General features: G+C 41.3%; 1 protein-coding gene across 1 annotated transcript in view; it reads left to right on the plus strand.

The window, feature by feature from the left end:
- Window positions 1-21387, plus strand: part of LOC137269796 (E3 ubiquitin-protein ligase TRIM33-like) — a 97294-nt gene that overhangs the window by 2304 nt on the left and 73603 nt on the right. The window contains exon 3 of the mRNA XM_067803634.1: window positions 77-135. Within this exon, the coding sequence (XP_067659735.1) occupies window positions 77-129 (53 nt within the window). The 3' untranslated portion in view covers window positions 130-135. The remainder of the gene's footprint in view (window positions 1-76; window positions 136-21387) is intronic.

Raw genomic sequence — 21387 nt, forward strand, 5'->3', positions numbered from 1 at the left:
TAGACAGATAGATAGATAGATAGATAGATAGATAGATAGATAGATGGATTTGTAATGGTTATTTATTATTTTACAGACAACGGAACACAGACAGATGGCAGTTCTCTAATTAATGATGAGGGCAAATAAGAGGGGGTAAGTACTTTATAATGAAAAAAAAATGCCTATATGTCTCGTTCCTTTGTTAGTATACAAACTATAAAGTCAAATATAAATTAATGGGTCACAAACATATTATCAACTCACCAAAGCCTTGGTTTAAGAGTGAGAAACAATTATACTGAGCGTTAGGCAGCAGTTATGTAGGTCAAGCACTGACAAAGAGGCAGGTAGTTTAGCGTACTCCAGATAATCCGTGTGTGCCCGTGTGTCAACACAGCAATTATACTATATATACACAGTCACTGATCCTTGAACATTTGAGCTCAATTCGACCATAGCCATCAACTTAGAAATTTCTCGGCCTCGTGTTTACCTCTGTCAAAACATTCACAAAGAGAAGTAACTCTAGAGAACTACCTTAATGTCCTGCCGCTAAAATACTAATAGCACTGAACACTTATGTACAAATTGTGGCCCATCATAAATATCACATAATAAAAAATACAATTTACAGAAAATACACTCTCGTAACAGTGTATATCCTTTTGCTACAACCTGGAGAGCCTCTAAGGTTCTGTTTTTATTCAGCCGTATTTTCTGTTTCATCATCATCCAGATATAAACATATTCAGGCTAATACAGACCCATCAATCCTCAAAAGACAACTTAACTACGTTCAAACGTTGCTTCGTTTATCTGGTTAGATCATCAATGTTCATCAGTCAAAGACCATTCTCTACTAGTAACTTCAGAGGTAAGTGCAATTTTATCGCGCTGAAAAAACTCACCCCTTCGACACTGTGTCTGCATACTTTGGTTGTTGTTCAAGGGCTAGTGACAAAAACAGGCCTGGTAGATGCCAAAGACTACACATGGTTCTATAGCTTACTGTGTTACCAGCACAACAATTGGATGACGAGAGTTTGTTAGTTTTTGAAAGGCATTTAGAAATTGGACGAACAGGAATACATGCAACGTTCTATGAATAACAACTTCTTTTTTATTCTTACACGAAGTTTCAAAGCTAATCCTTCTTCCTTCATGAAATGAATAGCAAGTTGAACTGCAGCTGGCCAGTAAAAGCCACTTCGGAAATTAAAATAGATTGAGGTCTGTGTTAATAGATGTTATGTTGTATTCAAAAGAGCCGTACCCAGATCTTTGAACAAACTTTCACGATTAAAATCAAATTTTGTTTTAGCACGTCTTCTTTCTGTGATTAAGAGGCGACTAGCGAGATCAAGCTCCCCGAATTGGTTGGCATATGTCATCGTATTCCAGTTGGATTGGTCGATGCTCATGATGTTGATCACTGAATTGTCTGGTCTTGCCTCGATTACTTATAACTGCCTCCATACAGCTGAAATGTTGCTGAGTAGGGCGTAAAACTGAACTCACTCACTGATTCCTATGCTACTGTGCCATGATATACTGTACAGCAAAGAAACGCATTATAGTTTAGCTGGAATACTTTGAGGTACGTCATTAAACAACAAACCATCTGACCACTGATGAACAGGAATGGTCACTGACTGCTGTTTCAACTGCTGTATAGAACTGGAATGGTACTGGGTTTGCAGACATACCTTCCATGATTGTAAGAATCCACGTTGTGCTGGGGTTGTAAATCTATCTTCGTTTCTTGAACTTGGTCCGAGGTATGTTCTATTATGACTGATTATTAGGCCGCAAGTAAAGGTAAACTTTTGATAGCAGACCATTGAAATGTGTAGTACCTGCTTTCGATTTCTTAACACAGATTCTTTGAGACTGTTGATCACAGTTCATATTTCCTGATGTCATTTATACGATATAGGAACGGGTATTCACGGTTGGTTGGTTTGATAATTGATACATATGTTGGGGTTTATCAACAAATAGTACTGATAGTTTGCACTGAATATATGGTAGGTTCGAAATGGTCTACAAAGTTATACTTGAGAAGCTTAGTCGGATTTCTCGTTTACACCCTTACGCAAAATGGCATTCCCCCAACAATTTGTCAGTGCATAGTTATTCAGATGACAGAAACACATATACATGTGAGTGAGTGAGTTTTTGCACAGCTTGTAGCAATATTCAAGCAAATTTACAGCAGGGAACACCAGAATTGGGCTTCGCACATTCTTCCCATGTTGGGAATCAATCCTGGATCTTCAACATAACGAGCCAACGCTTTAACCTCTACACTACCCTACCGCCCCACTAAGTAGAGACGATATTGTGTGTTTTCATTAATAAAGGTGTATCTCAGATCGAATGACATATATTTTCAGGGATTATGCTACATCATGACTTACGAACTGTCCTACTTATCGAATAAGTCATTACTTGTCGGCTGTCGTTTTTAAACAATTAACGAAAAATATATAACGCAATAGTTATATAGCTTGTAATCAGATGGCATTTAGCATATAAACTTAGAACATGGATCACTGCTATCAAATTTCATTATTCAAATATGTTATTCACCAGACAGATTAACTTAGACTGTTCCTCATTTCACAGACCGAGTGAACATGAGTTCAAGGCATATCGCATGCGTGTGACATGTTTTAGTTAATTTGAGTTCAAACCTCCCCAATGGTGGATTTCTATAAAATAACCGTTTTCAGGGAGATAGCAGCACTTCCGTTTATGGCATACACAAATGTTGCATAAAAAATTGGGATCCTTACTGTCTGATGCTATGAGAGATGACGTCTTTGGTGTTGAATTCTTTGTCTGTGGTGTAAGATAGTCAATAAGCACTGTATCGCATTTTCAAAATGTAAAAGGTTTCTCGTCATGTTTCAAAGTGGGATTGGACGTTATTGTTGTGACCAATGACCACATCTGAAGTATTAATTAATGATGTCCCCGTCTACAGCTTGATAAAAATCGTCTCACATGGCGCCCTTACTTCACGTCCAAAACGGTTGAGGACGTGTACACGTGTGTTTGCTAGAAAAGCCTAAGCATGGCATATGTTCATATGACGATCCGGGTTCAGTTCGGTCTTTAGCAGAACATGCTTGTCGTACGAAGGTGGCTGACTAGTGGTATAGGGTGGTCAGGATCCCTGACTAGGATGATGCTCATGATGTTGATCACTGGATTCTCTGATCCTGACTCAATTATGTACAGACCACCGCCATGTTCCTGGAAGATTGCTGAATTGCCGGCATTAAACAACAATGAACCAGTCAAATATATTGAGTTGAAACTCACCCACATCTTGTTGACTTTTATCAAGAACAAGAAACAGAGGTATTACATAAGCTGGTAGTAAATGAGGCCTACAATTAAACAGAAACGCATACCGTGATTTTGCTCACAGACGACTGGAGGATCATGCTACAAGCAAACGGAGGGTCCATCTGACCCTCGATACTGTCTATTTTCTCCACGGATTATAAGTTTACTGACTCTGATTAGTTTAAAGCGGTTCCACTTTTAGCAACGGCCAGACACAGAAACTTTGCTAAATTATCTTTAATATTTAATTAAGAACAAATTCTTAGCTTTGAAGAAGTAGGTAGGTAGAATTAAGTTACCTGTTGATACTGTGTCTGTTGCAGACTCGGATTTAAAAAAAATATCGTCAAACAACTACTTTGGGGGTCTTATTGTTTACTGAATCGTATAAGAAGAGTTTAGAATACAAACAATGATAGTTTTATCCTGATATGAAGTTTATAGAAATGTGTTCTCAGGTGGCAAATGTCTATTTCTGACTACAGACAGCTAACCAGCTGTACTAACAATTTTTGACAAAATGTTTCATGGAGTGTTTATTTCATCGTCAATCAGTGTAAAACTGCATGGAAATAACTTAGAATACCCATATACGTATTTTCACAGCGTTATAATATCTATTTCTATCACAGTTATGACACAATTCACACACAGACGAAAATGGCAGTCCATATTCAGCGCGCTCTTTTGTAAACATTGAAACGAGGTTGACTATTAAATGTCTATTTTGTTGTTTGAAGTCGGGAAATTTGTTAAACTGTAAACAAAAGGTATATATCCAGGTCCTCAACTACAACTGGACGCTGCTCGAGCCAACACAGACTTGTGCCTCGTAACTACAGACGGTCTGCTGGTCAACTTGAGTCCCGCCACACGACACAGACACAACGGCAGGTTACGGGAATATCTGGGTACATGTGTCTCCACCCCCACCCCCCTTCCTCAACCCCCATCTACTGCCACCCCTGCCCCACACAACCCACAGTACTGTGGGACACAGTCTAGGGTCGGTGTGGTGGGTGGAGGGTGGAAGTGTCTTTTCCTGGAGATGTGTGTGGTGGAGGAGAGCCAGGTGGACAGTGAGGGGTATGTTTATCTGAAACGGCACTCCTGATGTGTCAGTGTAGAGACATGTGGCATACTGGGGGAGTCTCTGTACCAGGATGGGTCAGCAGGGGGAGAAGGGGAAGTGTTACAGAAACACAATGTCTGACACACCCGGCACACAGGCCACCTTCCACTATGGCGTTGTGCTGGATGTTGGGAGGGTGAGACTCGCCTTCATCGACCTGGACAGAGAGGTTGTCTTAGTCAGGTGGATGTTGAGTGGAGGGAGTCTCTTCTTCCCGTGTTTGGTGCTGGGTGGCCAGGTTACTACACAGTCAACATGAAGGTGATAAGTGGAGCAGATATCACCATGACTGACACCAAGAAGTCACTTATCTATGACGCACTGAATTAGACAATAAAATAAACATGACATTTTGTAAATATGTAAGTGGGACTTATTTATTTAAACTGTCAAATGTAATTGTAGTGATTGAGAGGGACGTATAAGTTATCTGTCTACGTGTTGTTTGTTGTGTACAAGAATGTAGCGAGGTCAGTTAAATGTGCTGTTTTTCTACTTGAGTGGATTCTGTGGGATGTAACAAACATTTTGCATCCACACATGACTATTGTTATGATTATTATTCTCCAGTAGTTGACCCGTTTTGTATACATTTCATACATGTCTGGGAATTGTCTCAACAAGTAACCGACTCCACAAATTCATCAAAAGGTGTTTCAAATCATGAATCTGTTACCATATTATATGTTATAAGTCAAATTCTAACCTGTCGTGTAGATCAATTGTTTGGTTTGATCTTTCATGTCGGACTCAGCAGTATTTCAGATATATGGTGGCGGTCTGTAAATAATCGAATCTTGACCAGACAATCCACTGATCAACAGCATGAGCATCGATCTACACAACTCGTATTCGATAACATGCTTCAACCAAGTCAAGGAGCCTGATACCGCTGGTCGCGTCTTACGACAAGTACGGATTACTGAAGTTCAATTCTATCCCTCTTCATCTCATTTTTCTTATGTAGGTACAAACACAAGGAAATAGTAGATTTCTACAAGACGCCATATTTCTTTAGTTCCTTTTATTATGAACAAATATCATTACAGTCATTCTACCCAATAGATTCAATTTCTGTCTAACCATGGCTTCAGCATATACAAGGTGATGGACATTTAAAACGAGAAGCTGTTTTGGGGAGCTTTAACTTTTGTTTAGGCAAGGCTGACAATGAGGTTTAATAAGTTCAAGACACTAAAAGGGCTATGTCACCAGTAGATTTCTATATTTCAACAAAGTGTGGTACAATGCTGTTGTTGATTTTTTTTCTTGGATGATGCAGATGGAAGCTACGTTTGTATGGTTTTGATGAAACAGACGGTTTTAATATTTTATCAAATGGTATAACATTACAGTATAACAGTAATTGTAAAACATATATTACTTTGCAGCTGTTAGAATTACAGTGCTAACGTCTTTCTCTGAATTATTGCTTTGATATTAATGGTATTATTTCATGTTTATGTTATATTTGTGAACTACGTATACATGTCAAGTTATAACCTCTGTAACAGGGAGACGCCTAAATACCTAAGTACAGCCTAGACTACCTGTGTTATTCAAACATGTGAAATCTTTAATAAAGTTATTGTGTTGGCTGATTATGGTGTGTGCTTTATACAATCACATTTAGAATGAAGCATTTAATTTCCATGTAAGTTTTTCATCAGACACGAATGTTTTCACTTCACAGTATCTGATAATTAAAGCTCGAGGTAAACAAAGTTAATTGTGCTTCAACAGAACACATATTCTTCTTTAATTTGACAAATATTTAACTGGCTAATTATGATATGGGGAGATTAAATCTGAAGTATATAAACAATCTCACCTCAGTAACAGAAGATTGTACCCTCAGAGTCAGACACCTAATCTCCAGGAAAATCAAAACAGTACCAGAATTTGTACTTTACTAAGAAAGTGCAATTCCAAATTTGACATACGTTACATTTGACCACTTTCCATATGGCATTGTGTAATCACAGTTCTCGGCCATGGAAATTTACCTCTGTTGATCCATGGTCTAAAAAAGAGTGCTGTGATACGTAATGAAAGATATAGTCCACCTTCGGTCCACCACCCTCCATGTCCGACTTACTGCCTCGGTATTATTTCCGTATCACGCTTGGGAACTGATGACATATGTCAAACAAGTCAGCGAGCATGACCACCCGACCCATAGTCATATTTTATGGCAAGCATAGAAAATTTGGTTCTCATTTGATAGTAGGAAATGAGTGAGTGAGTTTAGTTTTTCGTCGCTCTCATTAACATTCCAGCTATGTGGCGGTGTTCTGTAAATAATCGCGTCAGGACCAGACAATCCAGTGATCGGATATCCTTCTGCGCAACTAGCATAAGATGAAATCTGTTCACAAGTCAGCGAGCCTGACCACGGCAGGTCCTGTTAGTTGCCTCTTACGACAAAAATGAATTACTGCAGATAATCCCAACCTTCACTGGTTTTAAACATAGGAAGGCAAGGACCATTTCCTACATGGCTTGACTTGACGAGTCTATCACGAGATATTTGTACGTCAGGGAAGATTCTGTAGCAATGGACGTTTAAAATGCATCACGCCATCGCTATTACACAGGTATGACGTGACATAACGCCGCATGCGTTTAGATCGTTGGTTCGTTGGTTAACGGCAGCTATATGACGGCTGACTGTAAATAATCGAGTCTGGACCAGACAATCCAGTGATCACGAGCATCGATCTGCGCAATTGGGAAACGATGACATGTGTCAACGAAGTCAGCAAGTCTGACTACCCGATCCCGCTAGTCCCCTCTTACGACAAGCATAGTCGCCTTTTATGGCAAGCATGGGTTGCAGAAATCTTGTTCTACCCCGGACCTTCACGGGTCGGATCATGCACGAAGCAGCATGAGTGAGTCTGTGAGTTGAGTTTTCCACTGCTTTTAATAATATTCCAGCAACATCTCGACAACAGGAAATGGGCTTCATACAACGTACCCATGTGGGTATCGAATCGTGATGAGCGAACGCTTTGACTACAGGGCAACCCCTTCTTTCTGTGATTAAGAGGCGACTAGCGAGATCAAGCTCCCCGAATTGGTTGGCATATGTCATCGTATTCCAGTTGGATTGGTCGATGCTCATGATGTTGATCACTGAATTGTCTGGTCTTGCCTCGATTACTTATAACTGCCTCCATACAGCTGAAATGTTGCTGAGTAGGGCGTAAAACTGAACTCACTCACTGATTCCTATGCTACTGTGCCATGATATACTGTACAGCAAAGAAACGCATTATAGTTTAGCTGGAATACTTTGAGGTACGTCATTAAACAACAAACCATCTGACCACTGATGAACAGGAATGGTCACTGACTGCTGTTTCAACTGCTGTATAGAACTGGAATGGTACTGGGTTTGCAGACATACCTTCCATGATTGTAAGAATCCACGTTGTGCTGGGGTTGTAAATCTATCTTCGTTTCTTGAACTTGGTCCGAGGTATGTTCTATTATGACTGATTATTAGGCCGCAAGTAAAGGTAAACTTTTGATAGCAGACCATTGAAATGTGTAGTACCTGCTTTCGATTTCTTAACACAGATTCTTTGAGACTGTTGATCACAGTTCATATTTCCTGATGTCATTTATACGATATAGGAACGGGTATTCACGGTTGGTTGGTTTGATAATTGATACATATGTTGGGGTTTATCAACAAATAGTACTGATAGTTTGCACTGAATATATGGTAGGTTCGAAATGGTCTACAAAGTTATACTTGAGAAGCTTAGTCGGATTTCTCGTTTACACCCTTACGCAAAATGGCATTCCCCCAACAATTTGTCAGTGCATAGTTATTCAGATGACAGAAACACATATACATGTGAGTGAGTGAGTTTTTGCACAGCTTGTAGCAATATTCAAGCAAATTTACAGCAGGGAACACCAGAATTGGGCTTCGCACATTCTTCCCATGTTGGGAATCAATCCTGGATCTTCAACATAACGAGCCAACGCTTTAACCTCTACACTACCCTACCGCCCCACTAAATAGAGACGATATTGTGTGTTTTCATTAATAAAGGTGTATCTCAGATCGAATGACATATATTTTCAGGGATTATGCTACATCATGACTTACGAACTGTCCTACTTATCGAATAAGTCATTACTTGTCGGCTGTCGTTTTTAAACAATTAACGAAAAATATATAACGCAATAGTTATATAGCTTGTAATCAGATGGCATTTAGCATATAAACTTAGAACATGGATCACTGCTATCAAATTTCATTATTCAAATATGTTATTCACCAGACAGATTAACTTAGACTGTTCCTCATTTCACAGACCGAGTGAACATGAGTTCAAGGCATATCGCATGCGTGTGACATGTTTTAGTTAATTTGAGTTCAAACCTCCCCAATGGTGGATTTCTATAAAATAACCGTTTTCAGGGAGATAGCAGCACTTCCGTTTATGGCATACACAAATGTTGCATAAAAAATTGGGATCCTTACTGTCTGATGCTATGAGAGATGACGTCTTTGGTGTTGAATTCTTTGTCTGTGGTGTAAGATAGTCAATAAGCACTGTATCGCATTTTCAAAATGTAAAAGGTTTCTCGTCATGTTTCAAAGTGGGATTGGACGTTATTGTTGTGACCAATGACCACATCTGAAGTATTAATTAATGATGTCCCCGTCTACAGCTTGATAAAAATCGTCTCACATGGCGCCCTTACTTCACGTCCAAAACGGTTGAGGACGTGTACACGTGTGTTTGCTAGAAAAGCCTAAGCATGGCATATGTTCATATGACGATCCGGGTTCAGTTCGGTCTTTAGCAGAACATGCTTGTCGTACGAAGGTGGCTGACTAGTGGTATAGGGTGGTCAGGATCCCTGACTAGGATGATGCTCATGATGTTGATCACTGGATTCTCTGATCCTGACTCAATTATGTACAGACCACCGCCATGTTCCTGGAAGATTGCTGAATTGCCGGCATTAAACAACAATGAACCAGTCAAATATATTGAGTTGAAACTCACCCACATCTTGTTGACTTTTATCAAGAACAAGAAACAGAGGTATTACATAAGCTGGTAGTAAATGAGGCCTACAATTAAACAGAAACGCATACCGTGATTTTGCTCACAGACGACTGGAGGATCATGCTACAAGCAAACGGAGGGTCCATCTGACCCTCGATACTGTCTATTTTCTCCACGGATTATAAGTTTACTGACTCTGATTAGTTTAAAGCGGTTCCACTTTTAGCAACGGCCAGACACAGAAACTTTGCTAAATTATCTTTAATATTTAATTAAGAACAAATTCTTAGCTTTGAAGAAGTAGGTAGGTAGAATTAAGTTACCTGTTGATACTGTGTCTGTTGCAGACTCGGATTTAAAAAAAATATCGTCAAACAACTACTTTGGGGGTCTTATTGTTTACTGAATCGTATAAGAAGAGTTTAGAATACAAACAATGATAGTTTTATCCTGATATGAAGTTTATAGAAATGTGTTCTCAGGTGGCAAATGTCTATTTCTGACTACAGACAGCTAACCAGCTGTACTAACAATTTTTGACAAAATGTTTCATGGAGTGTTTATTTCATCGTCAATCAGTGTAAAACTGCATGGAAATAACTTAGAATACCCATATACGTATTTTCACAGCGTTATAATATCTATTTCTATCACAGTTATGACACAATTCACACACAGACGAAAATGGCAGTCCATATTCAGCGCGCTCTTTTGTAAACATTGAAACGAGGTTGACTATTAAATGTCTATTTTGTTGTTTGAAGTCGGGAAATTTGTTAAACTGTAAACAAAAGGTATATATCCAGGTCCTCAACTACAACTGGACGCTGCTCGAGCCAACACAGACTTGTGCCTCGTAACTACAGACGGTCTGCTGGTCAACTTGAGTCCCGCCACACGACACAGACACAACGGCAGGTTACGGGAATATCTGGGTACATGTGTCTCCACCCCCACCCCCCTTCCTCAACCCCCATCTACTGCCACCCCTGCCCCACACAACCCACAGTACTGTGGGACACAGTCTAGGGTCGGTGTGGTGGGTGGAGGGTGGAAGTGTCTTTTCCTGGAGATGTGTGTGGTGGAGGAGAGCCAGGTGGACAGTGAGGGGTATGTTTATCTGAAACGGCACTCCTGATGTGTCAGTGTAGAGACATGTGGCATACTGGGGGAGTCTCTGTACCAGGATGGGTCAGCAGGGGGAGAAGGGGAAGTGTTACAGAAACACAATGTCTGACACACCCGGCACACAGGCCACCTTCCACTATGGCGTTGTGCTGGATGTTGGGAGGGTGAGACTCGCCTTCATCGACCTGGACAGAGAGGTTGTCTTAGTCAGGTGGATGTTGAGTGGAGGGAGTCTCTTCTTCCCGTGTTTGGTGCTGGGTGGCCAGGTTACTACACAGTCAACATGAAGGTGATAAGTGGAGCAGATATCACCATGACTGACACCAAGAAGTCACTTATCTATGACGCACTGAATTAGACAATAAAATAAACATGACATTTTGTAAATATGTAAGTGGGACTTATTTATTTAAACTGTCAAATGTAATTGTAGTGATTGAGAGGGACGTATAAGTTATCTGTCTACGTGTTGTTTGTTGTGTACAAGAATGTAGCGAGGTCAGTTAAATGTGCTGTTTTTCTACTTGAGTGGATTCTGTGGGATGTAACAAACATTTTGCATCCACACATGACTATTGTTATGATTATTATTCTCCAGTAGTTGACCCGTTTTGTATACATTTCATACATGTCTGGGAATTGTCTCAACAAGTAACCGACTCCACAAATTCATCAAAAGGTGTTTCAAATCATGAATCTGTTACCATATTATATGTTATAAGTCAAATTCTAACCTGTCGTGTAGATCAATTGTTTGGTTTGATCTTTCATGTCGGACTCAGCAGTATTTCAGATATATGGTGGCGGTCTGTAAATAATCGAATCTTGACCAGACAATCCACTGATCAACAGCATGAGCATCGATCTACACAACTCGTATTCGATAACATGCTTCAACCAAGTCAAGGAGCCTGATACCGCTGGTCGCGTCTTACGACAAGTACGGGTTACTGAAGTTCAATTCTATCCCTCTTCATCTCATTTTTCTTATGTAGGTACAAACACAAGGAAATAGTAGATTTCTACAAGACGCCATATTTCTTTAGTTCCTTTTATTATGAACAAATATCATTACAGTCATTCTACCCAATAGATTCAATTTCTGTCTAACCATGGCTTCAGCATATACAAGGTGATGGACATTTAAAACGAGAAGCTGTTTTGGGGAGCTTTAACTTTTGTTTAGGCAAGGCTGACAATGAGGTTTAATAAGTTCAAGACACTAAAAGGGCTATGTCACCAGTAGATTTCTATATTTCAACAAAGTGTGGTACAATGCTGTTGTTGATTTTTTTTCTTGGATGATGCAGATGGAAGCTACGTTTGTATGGTTTTGATGAAACAGACGGTTTTAATATTTTATCAAATGGTATAACATTACAGTATAACAGTAATTGTAAAACATATATTACTTTGCAGCTGTTAGAATTACAGTGCTAACGTCTTTCTCTGAATTATTGCTTTGATATTAATGGTATTATTTCATGTTTATGTTATATTTGTGAACTACGTATACATGTCAAGTTATAACCTCTGTAACAGGGAGACGCCTAAATACCTAAGTACAGCCTAGACTACCTGTGTTATTCAAACATGTGAAATCTTTAATAAAGTTATTGTGTTGGCTGATTATGGTGTGTGCTTTATACAATCACATTTAGAATGAAGCATTTAATTTCCATGTAAGTTTTTCATCAGACACGAATGTTTCCACTTCACAGTATCTGATAATTAAAGCTCGAGGTAAACAAAGTTAATTGTGCTTCAACAGAACACATATTCTTCTTTAATTTGACAAATATTTAACTGGCTAATTATGATATGGGGAGATTAAATCTGAAGTATATAAACAATCTCACCTCAGTAACAGAAGATTGTACCCTCAGAGTCAGACACCTAATCTCCAGGAAAATCAAAACAGTACCAGAATTTGTACTTTACTAAGAAAGTGCAATTCCAAATTTGACATACGTTACATTTGACCACTTTCCATATGGCATTGTGTAATCACAGTTCTCGGCCATGGAAATTTACCTCTGTTGATCCATGGTCTAAAAAAGAGTGCTGTGATACGTAATGAAAGATATAGTCCACCTTCGGTCCACCACCCTCCATGTCCGACTTACTGCCTCGGTATTATTTCCGTATCACGCTTGGGAACTGATGACATATGTCAAACAAGTCAGCGAGCATGACCACCCGACCCATAGTCATATTTTATGGCAAGCATAGAAAATTTGGTTCTCATTTGATAGTAGGAAATGAGTGAGTGAGTTTAGTTTTTCGTCGCTCTCATTAACATTCCAGCTATGTGGCGGTGTTCTGTAAATAATCGCGTCAGGACCAGACAATCCAGTGATCGGATATCCTTCTGCGCAACTAGCATAAGATGAAATCTGTTCACAAGTCAGCGAGCCTGACCACGGCAGGTCCTGTTAGTTGCCTCTTACGAGTTATGAATTACTGCAGATAATCCCAACCTTCACAGGTTTTAAACATAGGAAGGCAAGGACCATTTCCTACATGGCTTGACTTGACGAGTCTATCACGAGATATTTGTACGTCAGGGAAGATTCTGTAGCAATGGACGTTTAAAATGCATCACGCCATCGCTATTACACAGGTATGACGTGACATAACGCCGCATGCGTTTAGATCGTTGGTTCGTTGGTTAACGGCAGCTATATGACGGCTGACTGTAAATAATCGAGTCTGGACCAGACAATCCAGTGATCACGAGCATCGATCTGCGCAATTGGGAAACGATGACATGTGTCAACGAAGTCAGCAAGTCTGACTACCCGATCCCGCTAGTCCCCTCTTACGACAAGCATAGTCGCCTTTTATGGCAAGCATGGGTTGCAGAAGTCTTGTTCTACCCCGGACCTTCACGGGTCGGATCATGCACGAAGCAGCATGAGTGAGTGAGTGAGTTGAGTTTTCCACTGCTTTTAATAATATTCCAGCAACATCTCGACAACAGGAAATGGGCTTCATACAACGTACCCATGTGGGTATCGAATCGTGATGAGCGAACGCTTTGACTACAGGGCAACCCCTCCGAATCTGGAGGGTAGCAGAACTATTGGGATTGGGGGTGTGGGGGAAGCTTAATTACCGTAACAAAATATACGATTATATTTAAGCTGAACAGGAGCCCAAGCGACAGGAGAGGACAGGTCTCTAGCAATGCAAGAACAGAAATAATGCGATTCAGGGACAGTGAGTCTAAGCTTGCTGGCAGCATGTCAGTGGACACACCTTCACTCTACGTACATGGGGCGTGGTTCACAGTGCTCGGGAGTGACTGAACGTGATTCAGTATCATGTACAACCCTGTGCCTTTTTCTTATGATATTGCATGCCGAAACATAAGTCTCATTAACCTATTCAGACAATGACTACTTTTCAGATGATCCGAATTTTCTCGTGTGAAAGTGTAAATTGACACCACAAACATCTCTGGTTAAACTGAATTCCAATTCCTTGTTTCATAAGAAAATGATATTTACAAATGAAATTCAATTTTAAACTTTAATTGCACTGTCATTCTCTACTTTATGTCGAGGTTGAGGCAGCATACCTTAACTATGGAATCACAGACTGCCCCTGTCTGATGAGGTCGTAAAACGATTTACAATGCATCTGGCTCACTGGTTAAACCTGTTATGTGTTGTTTTGCGCTTATTGAGCGTAGTTCTGTAACGAACAATGAGGTTGATGTAATATCAGTTCCGTCAGAGACCGCTAAACTTTTCTAGCGGCAGAGCCTCGTTTTGATATTTCCACGATTTCCAGGTTTCTGTTTATCAGAGCTCGTTGTACGACATAGCATGCCGTACGACGTATTTACTAGGATTAGAAGGCGCTTAGTGTTGCAATATACAATTGCGTAGACTTATCAAATCACACTGATTAATATTTATGCGTCCAGTTAAATGACATAGACTAAAAATACTGGACTGGTTATCGCATTAAGCTGCGCAATAGGACAAAACCAAGTAAACAGGAAACGAGACTGTTCAGTAATCAATGTTTTGACATGAGCTAAACATTACAAATGTTTTCTACAAAATTAAACCTTTCGATTGATAAAGTATTTAGCTACATACATCAAAACTTATCAATTAATATTGTTTCCTTTCAAAACTTGTAAATGAACAAGAACGTACACTAATTCATAGATCCTTTATAGATGGTGATTTGAAATCAGGGTGAAATACTGAGTGAGTGAGTGTGATTGAGTTTCATCTATCATGCACTTCTTATTCATAAATTTAATATGTTGAAATTACATCTAGTTACTTTATATTTTATCTTAACCATTGCTTAATTATTTCGTTTTGTCTTAAAATATTTTATTTAAGCTCAATAAAATTTCTAAAATTTGTCAGATTGAAAACAGAGGCGCGCTGCAGTGGTATGGAAGAGTGTGGATTCGAAAGTTTAAAACACCTTCCCAACCCGACTGCCAGAGTATAGAATGAGGAGAGTACAGTGATATAAAAAAAATCACCATCCATGAGCGTCGGCTCTCTTATGCTGTATGTTCCAGCTTGACGCGTCAGTTTCAATCACTACCATTTCATGTGACACAGTCGCTCCCACTAACAGGGGACGAGCAGCCTATGACGAAGCGGCCTTAGCCAGGCTATAAAACTCGGACAGACTGTACGTACACGCGTCAAGGTGTTGGGTCTGATCCTAATATGGTATCGAAACTTTGAGAAGTAATGCGTGAATTTAATCGTCAGGCCTGGGAGCAAACATAGCCAAGAAAGCCCATACAAATCTATATAATATGTGGCAATTATAGATAACTGCCTTTTCTGAAAATGAAGAAAGTTTCTTGTCTTTTTTATATCCGGCATGTAATGTGGGGGGACATAGTCAACGCCTCGTCTGTCCGTCCGTTCCTAATCATTTTGTTTCCGGGGCATAAATCAGAAATCGTTCAGTATTTTAGACCAAACTTGATAGATATAGTAATCTCAACCTACGGTTGTGCCTTTTGCTATTTACAGAGTTTTGGCATTTATATATATTTTTTTGTTTTTCCACATTTTGGTGTTAGTCTTATGGTGGGGTGGGCTTCGCTTCCGGAGCAGAACTCAAAAACTTCTTAATATCAGTCAGCAAAACTTGGCAGGTATGTGTTGCAGACCCCAAAGTGGTGCTTTTTGCTCTCTACAGGTTTTTGTGATTTATTATTTTCTCGGTGTCCATAGAAACGTTTCAAAATGGAGGCGTGGGCTTCGTTTCCGGAGCAGAACTCAAAAAACATTCAATGTTTTTTCTGCAAAACTAAGTAGATATATCAATCAGAACCTATAGTGGTGCCTTTTACTATGTACAGGATCTTGTGATTTATTATTTTCTCGGTTTCCATGGAAACGTTTTGGACCTAGTCTTAAAAGTGAGACATGTGTTTCATTTCCAGAGCAGAACACAAAACTTCTTAATATCTGTTAGTAAAACTTTCTAGATATGTGTGGCAGACCCCAAAGTGGTGCCTTTTGGTTTTTAAAGGTTTTTGTAATGTATTATTTTCTTGGTTTCCGTGGAAACGTTTCGGACTTTGTCTCAAAATGGAGAAGGTGGGCTTCGTTCCCAGAGCACAACTCGAAAACCATTTCATATCTTCAACAGATCTTGGCAGATATATGACATGGTGACTTTGCTGATTACAGATATATGGCATTTATAATTTTCATGAATTCCATGGAAACAATTCAAACTTAGTCTGAAAAATGCAATGAGTAACTCTCAGATTATTTGTCCTTTCAAACATGTGGGGGCCGGGGGGATATGTCATCTTCTGATGACTCTTGTTTATTAAGTTAATGTACGGACTGTAAGTTATTCAGAGGGGTGGGGTGGGGTAGGTCGGTCACTAGAATGGGCTTCAGGAACTGAACCCGGGTTTTCGGCGTGACGAGCGACCGTTTTAACCACGAAGCTACGTCTCTTTCTGGGAACTCAAAGTACAGATGTCTCGAGAGCGAGTGTGTAAACAATGGAAATTGGCACATTTGGAAACGATTGAAATGAAAGGCTGTTTGACTCAGGTTTATTCATATAACTGGATATGATAATCATTGTGTATGACATGAATGAATCTTTGGCTAAATGGTGGAAAACAGAAAATTGTTTTTACAATTGGTAATCCATAACGGTTCCAGTTTCGAATTTAGGTGCCTGGGGATATGTGGCTGTTATAAGTAGCGGGAAAATAATTGTATCCTAGTTGAATAATTGGTTAGATCGATGCTCAAGATGCTAATCACTGGATTGTCTGGTCCGCTCTAGAACACTTGCGGACGACAAGAATGTTGCATAGATAAGTTGTTGGATAAGGGTGAAATGTTGGGTGAGTGGGTGTTACTGTGTTTTTCGTCCACCATGCGGGAACTGTGTCATGCACAGGTGATCTGTAGGGGTCCTGGCAGAAGTAAAGATCCCTACCCTGATGGGCTTCTCAGACATATACCTGCCTTCTGACGCGTATTTACCTTGAGACTCTTGATTTTAGTACTAATGTCACGCTCTCGCGATCTCCGTTAAAATAACACAAATATGTATGAATATGTCAGTGTCAGTGACTTTTCTGAGACGTGAATTTGCAACATGCATTGGGCTTAATGGGGCTTCAAGACCCGATCGTGGAGGGTGGTCCCTGGGGCCAAGGCGTCTCAAGCTGTTTTCTCGGCGTAGTTTTCGGCATGAGAGGCTGCTAAATGAATCGAGAGGCTGAGTGACTTGATCGTGGTGTTGATCACTGGAATGTCTGGTCCATACAGTAGTATAGGGAATAGGGGTTCTGGACCACTTTCAAGAAATGTCTCTACAAAGCCTTATTTACTAAATAAGGCTTTGGTTGGGTCATTAGCTCTTGCTACTATTACCCCTACTACAAAAAAGTTGGCGGTAATTACTATGCCTACTTTGTGTTGGTAGGAGGTAACACTGTGCCGTACGGTACAATCAATAATTCTTCTCTTACAAACCCCCTACCCGGCCCATCCCTCAAGTAGTATAAGTTAGGTTCGTCGGCTTTCATATCCACTTTATCTATGTTGTAAGTTTTGACTGACCATATAGGATCGGTGGCCCGCTTACGGCTATCGCCCTCGTGTTCCCCCGGCTGGTATAGATACCTCACTAGGGCCCTATCTGGTATCTGTTTCTCCTTCCCACGCAATGGAGCGGCCGACTCTGCAACTATTGATTTTAGTTTGATAGCGTCTGCCGGTTTCTTACCGGTGAGACGGGTGACTTCATGGTTGATTGCCGACACCACCTTGGGTAACCTCGTGACCCATTCAGTCGATCGTTTTCCAGGGGTGGCCATCTCCCTAGCATACTGATAGCCGAACAAGCGCTCAGCTAAAGTCCTATTAAATCTCTCAACTATGGCTTGGCTGCGATGGGCTCCGGCCGTGCCACGTCTGACCTTTGTATCGTGTTTGGCTAGCAGTTGTGACACGGCACCCATGAACTCCAGTCCGGGGTCAACTTGCAGCTCTGTTGGCCACGTCAGCGGACTGCGTTTGTATATACGTTCGAATCCTCTGGCTACCTGGGCCGAATCTTTCGTGGTCAAGGGTTCGGCTTCCTTGTAACGACTGGCTACGTCCACTACGGTTAAGGCATACTTGTACCTCTTGTCGTGGGGTAGGAACAGTAGGTCTGCCTGGTGAACGCTATTAGGTATGTTAATACCGAACCTCCTTCTAGGCACGTAGCGTGGTGCCGGCAAATAGATCTGCCACAGGGCTTGTTTTTCAAGCCATGCTTTGGCTTCCTCCGGGGGTACTTGCGCTATTTTAGCTAGCTTATCTACTGCGCTAGCTCCTTTCCAGTACCCACGCGGGCTGTAGTAAATAGCCTCAAATTTTTTCATGTCCATATGCATATGTGTTTATCCCATCAATAGCTATCCAACGTTTCGTGTCCATAGGCGACAGGGACGTCTTGTTTATAGTCAGTCCGTATATCTTATGTCCATCACTTCTAAGTGTGTTCATTTTATGCCTAAAGGTACGGGTCTTGAACAGGGCTTCCTTGAATCTGGCGTGTTTGATGTGTTGTTTCACCACATACTTCTTAACCCCCTTAGCCTTCCGGATCTCACTATTGTCGGCTTTCAGTATGGAGTACATCTTCGGTCTCAACCCTATGTACTCGGCTATGGGCGTGCCAGCACACTCGTCCTTCATCTTACCTAGGACCTTTTTATTTACCGTACTGTGTATGGCATGGGTCTTAGGGTAGTCGCTGGTGTCGTATAAATCGAGGTGTTTTTTCATGTCCTCGTACACGTCCTCGGTTCGAATCTCCATCAGCAGGGAATCCGTGTCAGTGTACAGCACTTCACACCTGTCACCGTACTGTTTCTTGAGCTCGTTGTAGTAAAAGTCGTACATCAGGTGTTTGGATAAATCGAGGATGCTCATCCCCACGTAAACAGGCCGGTTGAATTTTATGTGGCTTTTCTTCATGTGTAGGGCAACCAGGTTGTCTGTGAATATCTTACTACGGTTGAATGGCGGACTGGCTATCAATCTCCTGAGCTTGTCTTCCTCACTCGACCGAACCAGCTTCACGGTCACGCGTTTCCTCAGGTTCTCCATAGTCTTACCAAACACCGAGTTGTTCATGAGCTTGTAGAGATTTTTCTCAAAATCACTGGTGGCTTTTTTTCGTAGGTCTGTGTTCATTCTGATGTAGGGCTCCATCCATGGGCTCTGGTCGAACATGAGCACCCTGTGTATTTTGGTCAGCCTCATACCCAACGACAGGTACAGCTGTAGGTTGCGATAGTGAACGATGTACTTGGTCTTATTCATTAAGTTAGGCACGAGTTTTTCAACGTCTGTCACACGCCCACCTGACAAGTTATGTTGGTACTCAGACATCCAGTCTGGGTTAACCCTCATACGTTCGGGGGCCAGGGGGTAGCTGTTGTGCGATGTGTGTAATTCCTTGGTATACTCTAAGTCAACCTCGAGGATATACCCTTTGTTCGAATCTGGTGCAACCCCCATAACATCAACGTGGGGTACCCATTCGAATCCCCCTGTAGGTAGATACTGACTCATGGCCCAGCCGTACAGGTTGTTTGCGTCGAGGTAGAGAATGTGATTGGTTGGTTTGTTAGGATCGTAACCTTTCACGTATTGATTATTTGCTTTCGCGTATCGTTTGGATGCCATGGAAATCCCACCTCGCAAACCTTTCTCAATGAATAGGTGCATGTCGTAATCTGTGAGCAATTCCAAATTAACTCCGGTCTTTTTAAGCAAGGCGTCCCACGACAGACCTGGGCTGGTGTAATACCATGCGGGGTCGAGTTTATACTGCTTGAAACATGTCCGCCTAAACGTTTCAAACACGTCGGCTAACAGCAGTACATCTGTCCTCAAGTACAGGTTGTGATAATCACCCAGGTTCTTACAACCCAGTTTATTCCATACGTTAGTCGCGTGCGAGTAATCATCTCGTGAGACGGACGCCTCATTCAGCTTGCTATAAAAGCAGTCAATAGGGGGTAGTCTGGTCTCGGTGAACTTAGCCCAACTATCCATGTACTCATAGGGGTACACACCCTTCCTCATAAGCAGGGGTCTAGTCTCGGCGTCTGTGTATCGATCGGTGATAGGGAAGGTATTGTTGGCCTTGACCAGACTGTCGAGTGACGACAGGAGGAACTGAAACGAGTCAATGAACCTAAGTCCATTTAAGCTGAAGGAGATGTATCTCTCCATGTTGTTGGGGATGCACGTTATATTACCATCGATTTTCGCGATGGCCTGCATGATCAAGTGTGAGTCGTACCCTCTCAAGTTGTGAAAGACAACGGGGATGTTTATTGTCTTAGGGTTGATTTTAAGCTTGAGGTTGCACGCGTTGTGAGCGGCGCCTCTATACTTACCAGTTATGTGACAGTGATCTCTCACCGAATCACCGTTAAGTGGTGATTCACACACGTGACAGTTAGTGCTACTAGCGTGGGCTAGCCTGTCGACTCGGGTCAGACGCATGGGAGCGATTTTATACAATGCATTCCTAATAATTTTTTCTTCCTCCTGCAAACACTTTAGAAACCTTTCAGCCGCGTCAGGCCCTCTATACACTACCGGAGCTTTCGTTTCCCCGTCACAACGGACGACAATGTATCCAAACGAACAGGCTTTATGCTCTTGTGTTTTGTGGGTAAAGGTACCGGCGGCACCACTGGGAGCCTCGCCGGCGGCAGCCACTAAGGCTTCGAAGTCGGCGTATATGATATAAGGCACAGACATTTGGTTCTTGTAGTTACTGAATTTTAGGATATTGTCACCTTCCTTAGGCATGTCGACTCGTATGGCCGTCTGCCCCACACCTTGACAATCATCCCGGTGGGATTCTAATAAATCAGCTCGGGTGAAGCCATGTAGACATCGTTCACAGAAGTGGGTCTTTCCTTTGTATGCTGATTGGTCATACAACAGCTTGCTAAAGTGTTTTATCCATGTGTAGTGATACTTGTCACCTCGCTGGATCATGAATATATTGATAACTTGGCGATCCTTCACCGGGCTGACCCTGTGTACTATTGTTGTGTTACCTTCGTGCCCAAAGACATTTATAGCCAGATTATTCTGTTTTTCTACTTTAGTGATCTGGGATATGGGGGTGGGTTCATCTATACCATCCCAGTTGAGCCCATCGTCTTGGGGATAGCTAGAAAGCCTATCTGGATGAGTG

Source organism: Haliotis asinina, unplaced genomic scaffold (genome assembly GCF_037392515.1).
Source record: "Haliotis asinina isolate JCU_RB_2024 unplaced genomic scaffold, JCU_Hal_asi_v2 scaffold_17, whole genome shotgun sequence".
NCBI classification, from domain to species: Eukaryota; Metazoa; Mollusca; class Gastropoda; order Lepetellida; family Haliotidae; genus Haliotis; species Haliotis asinina.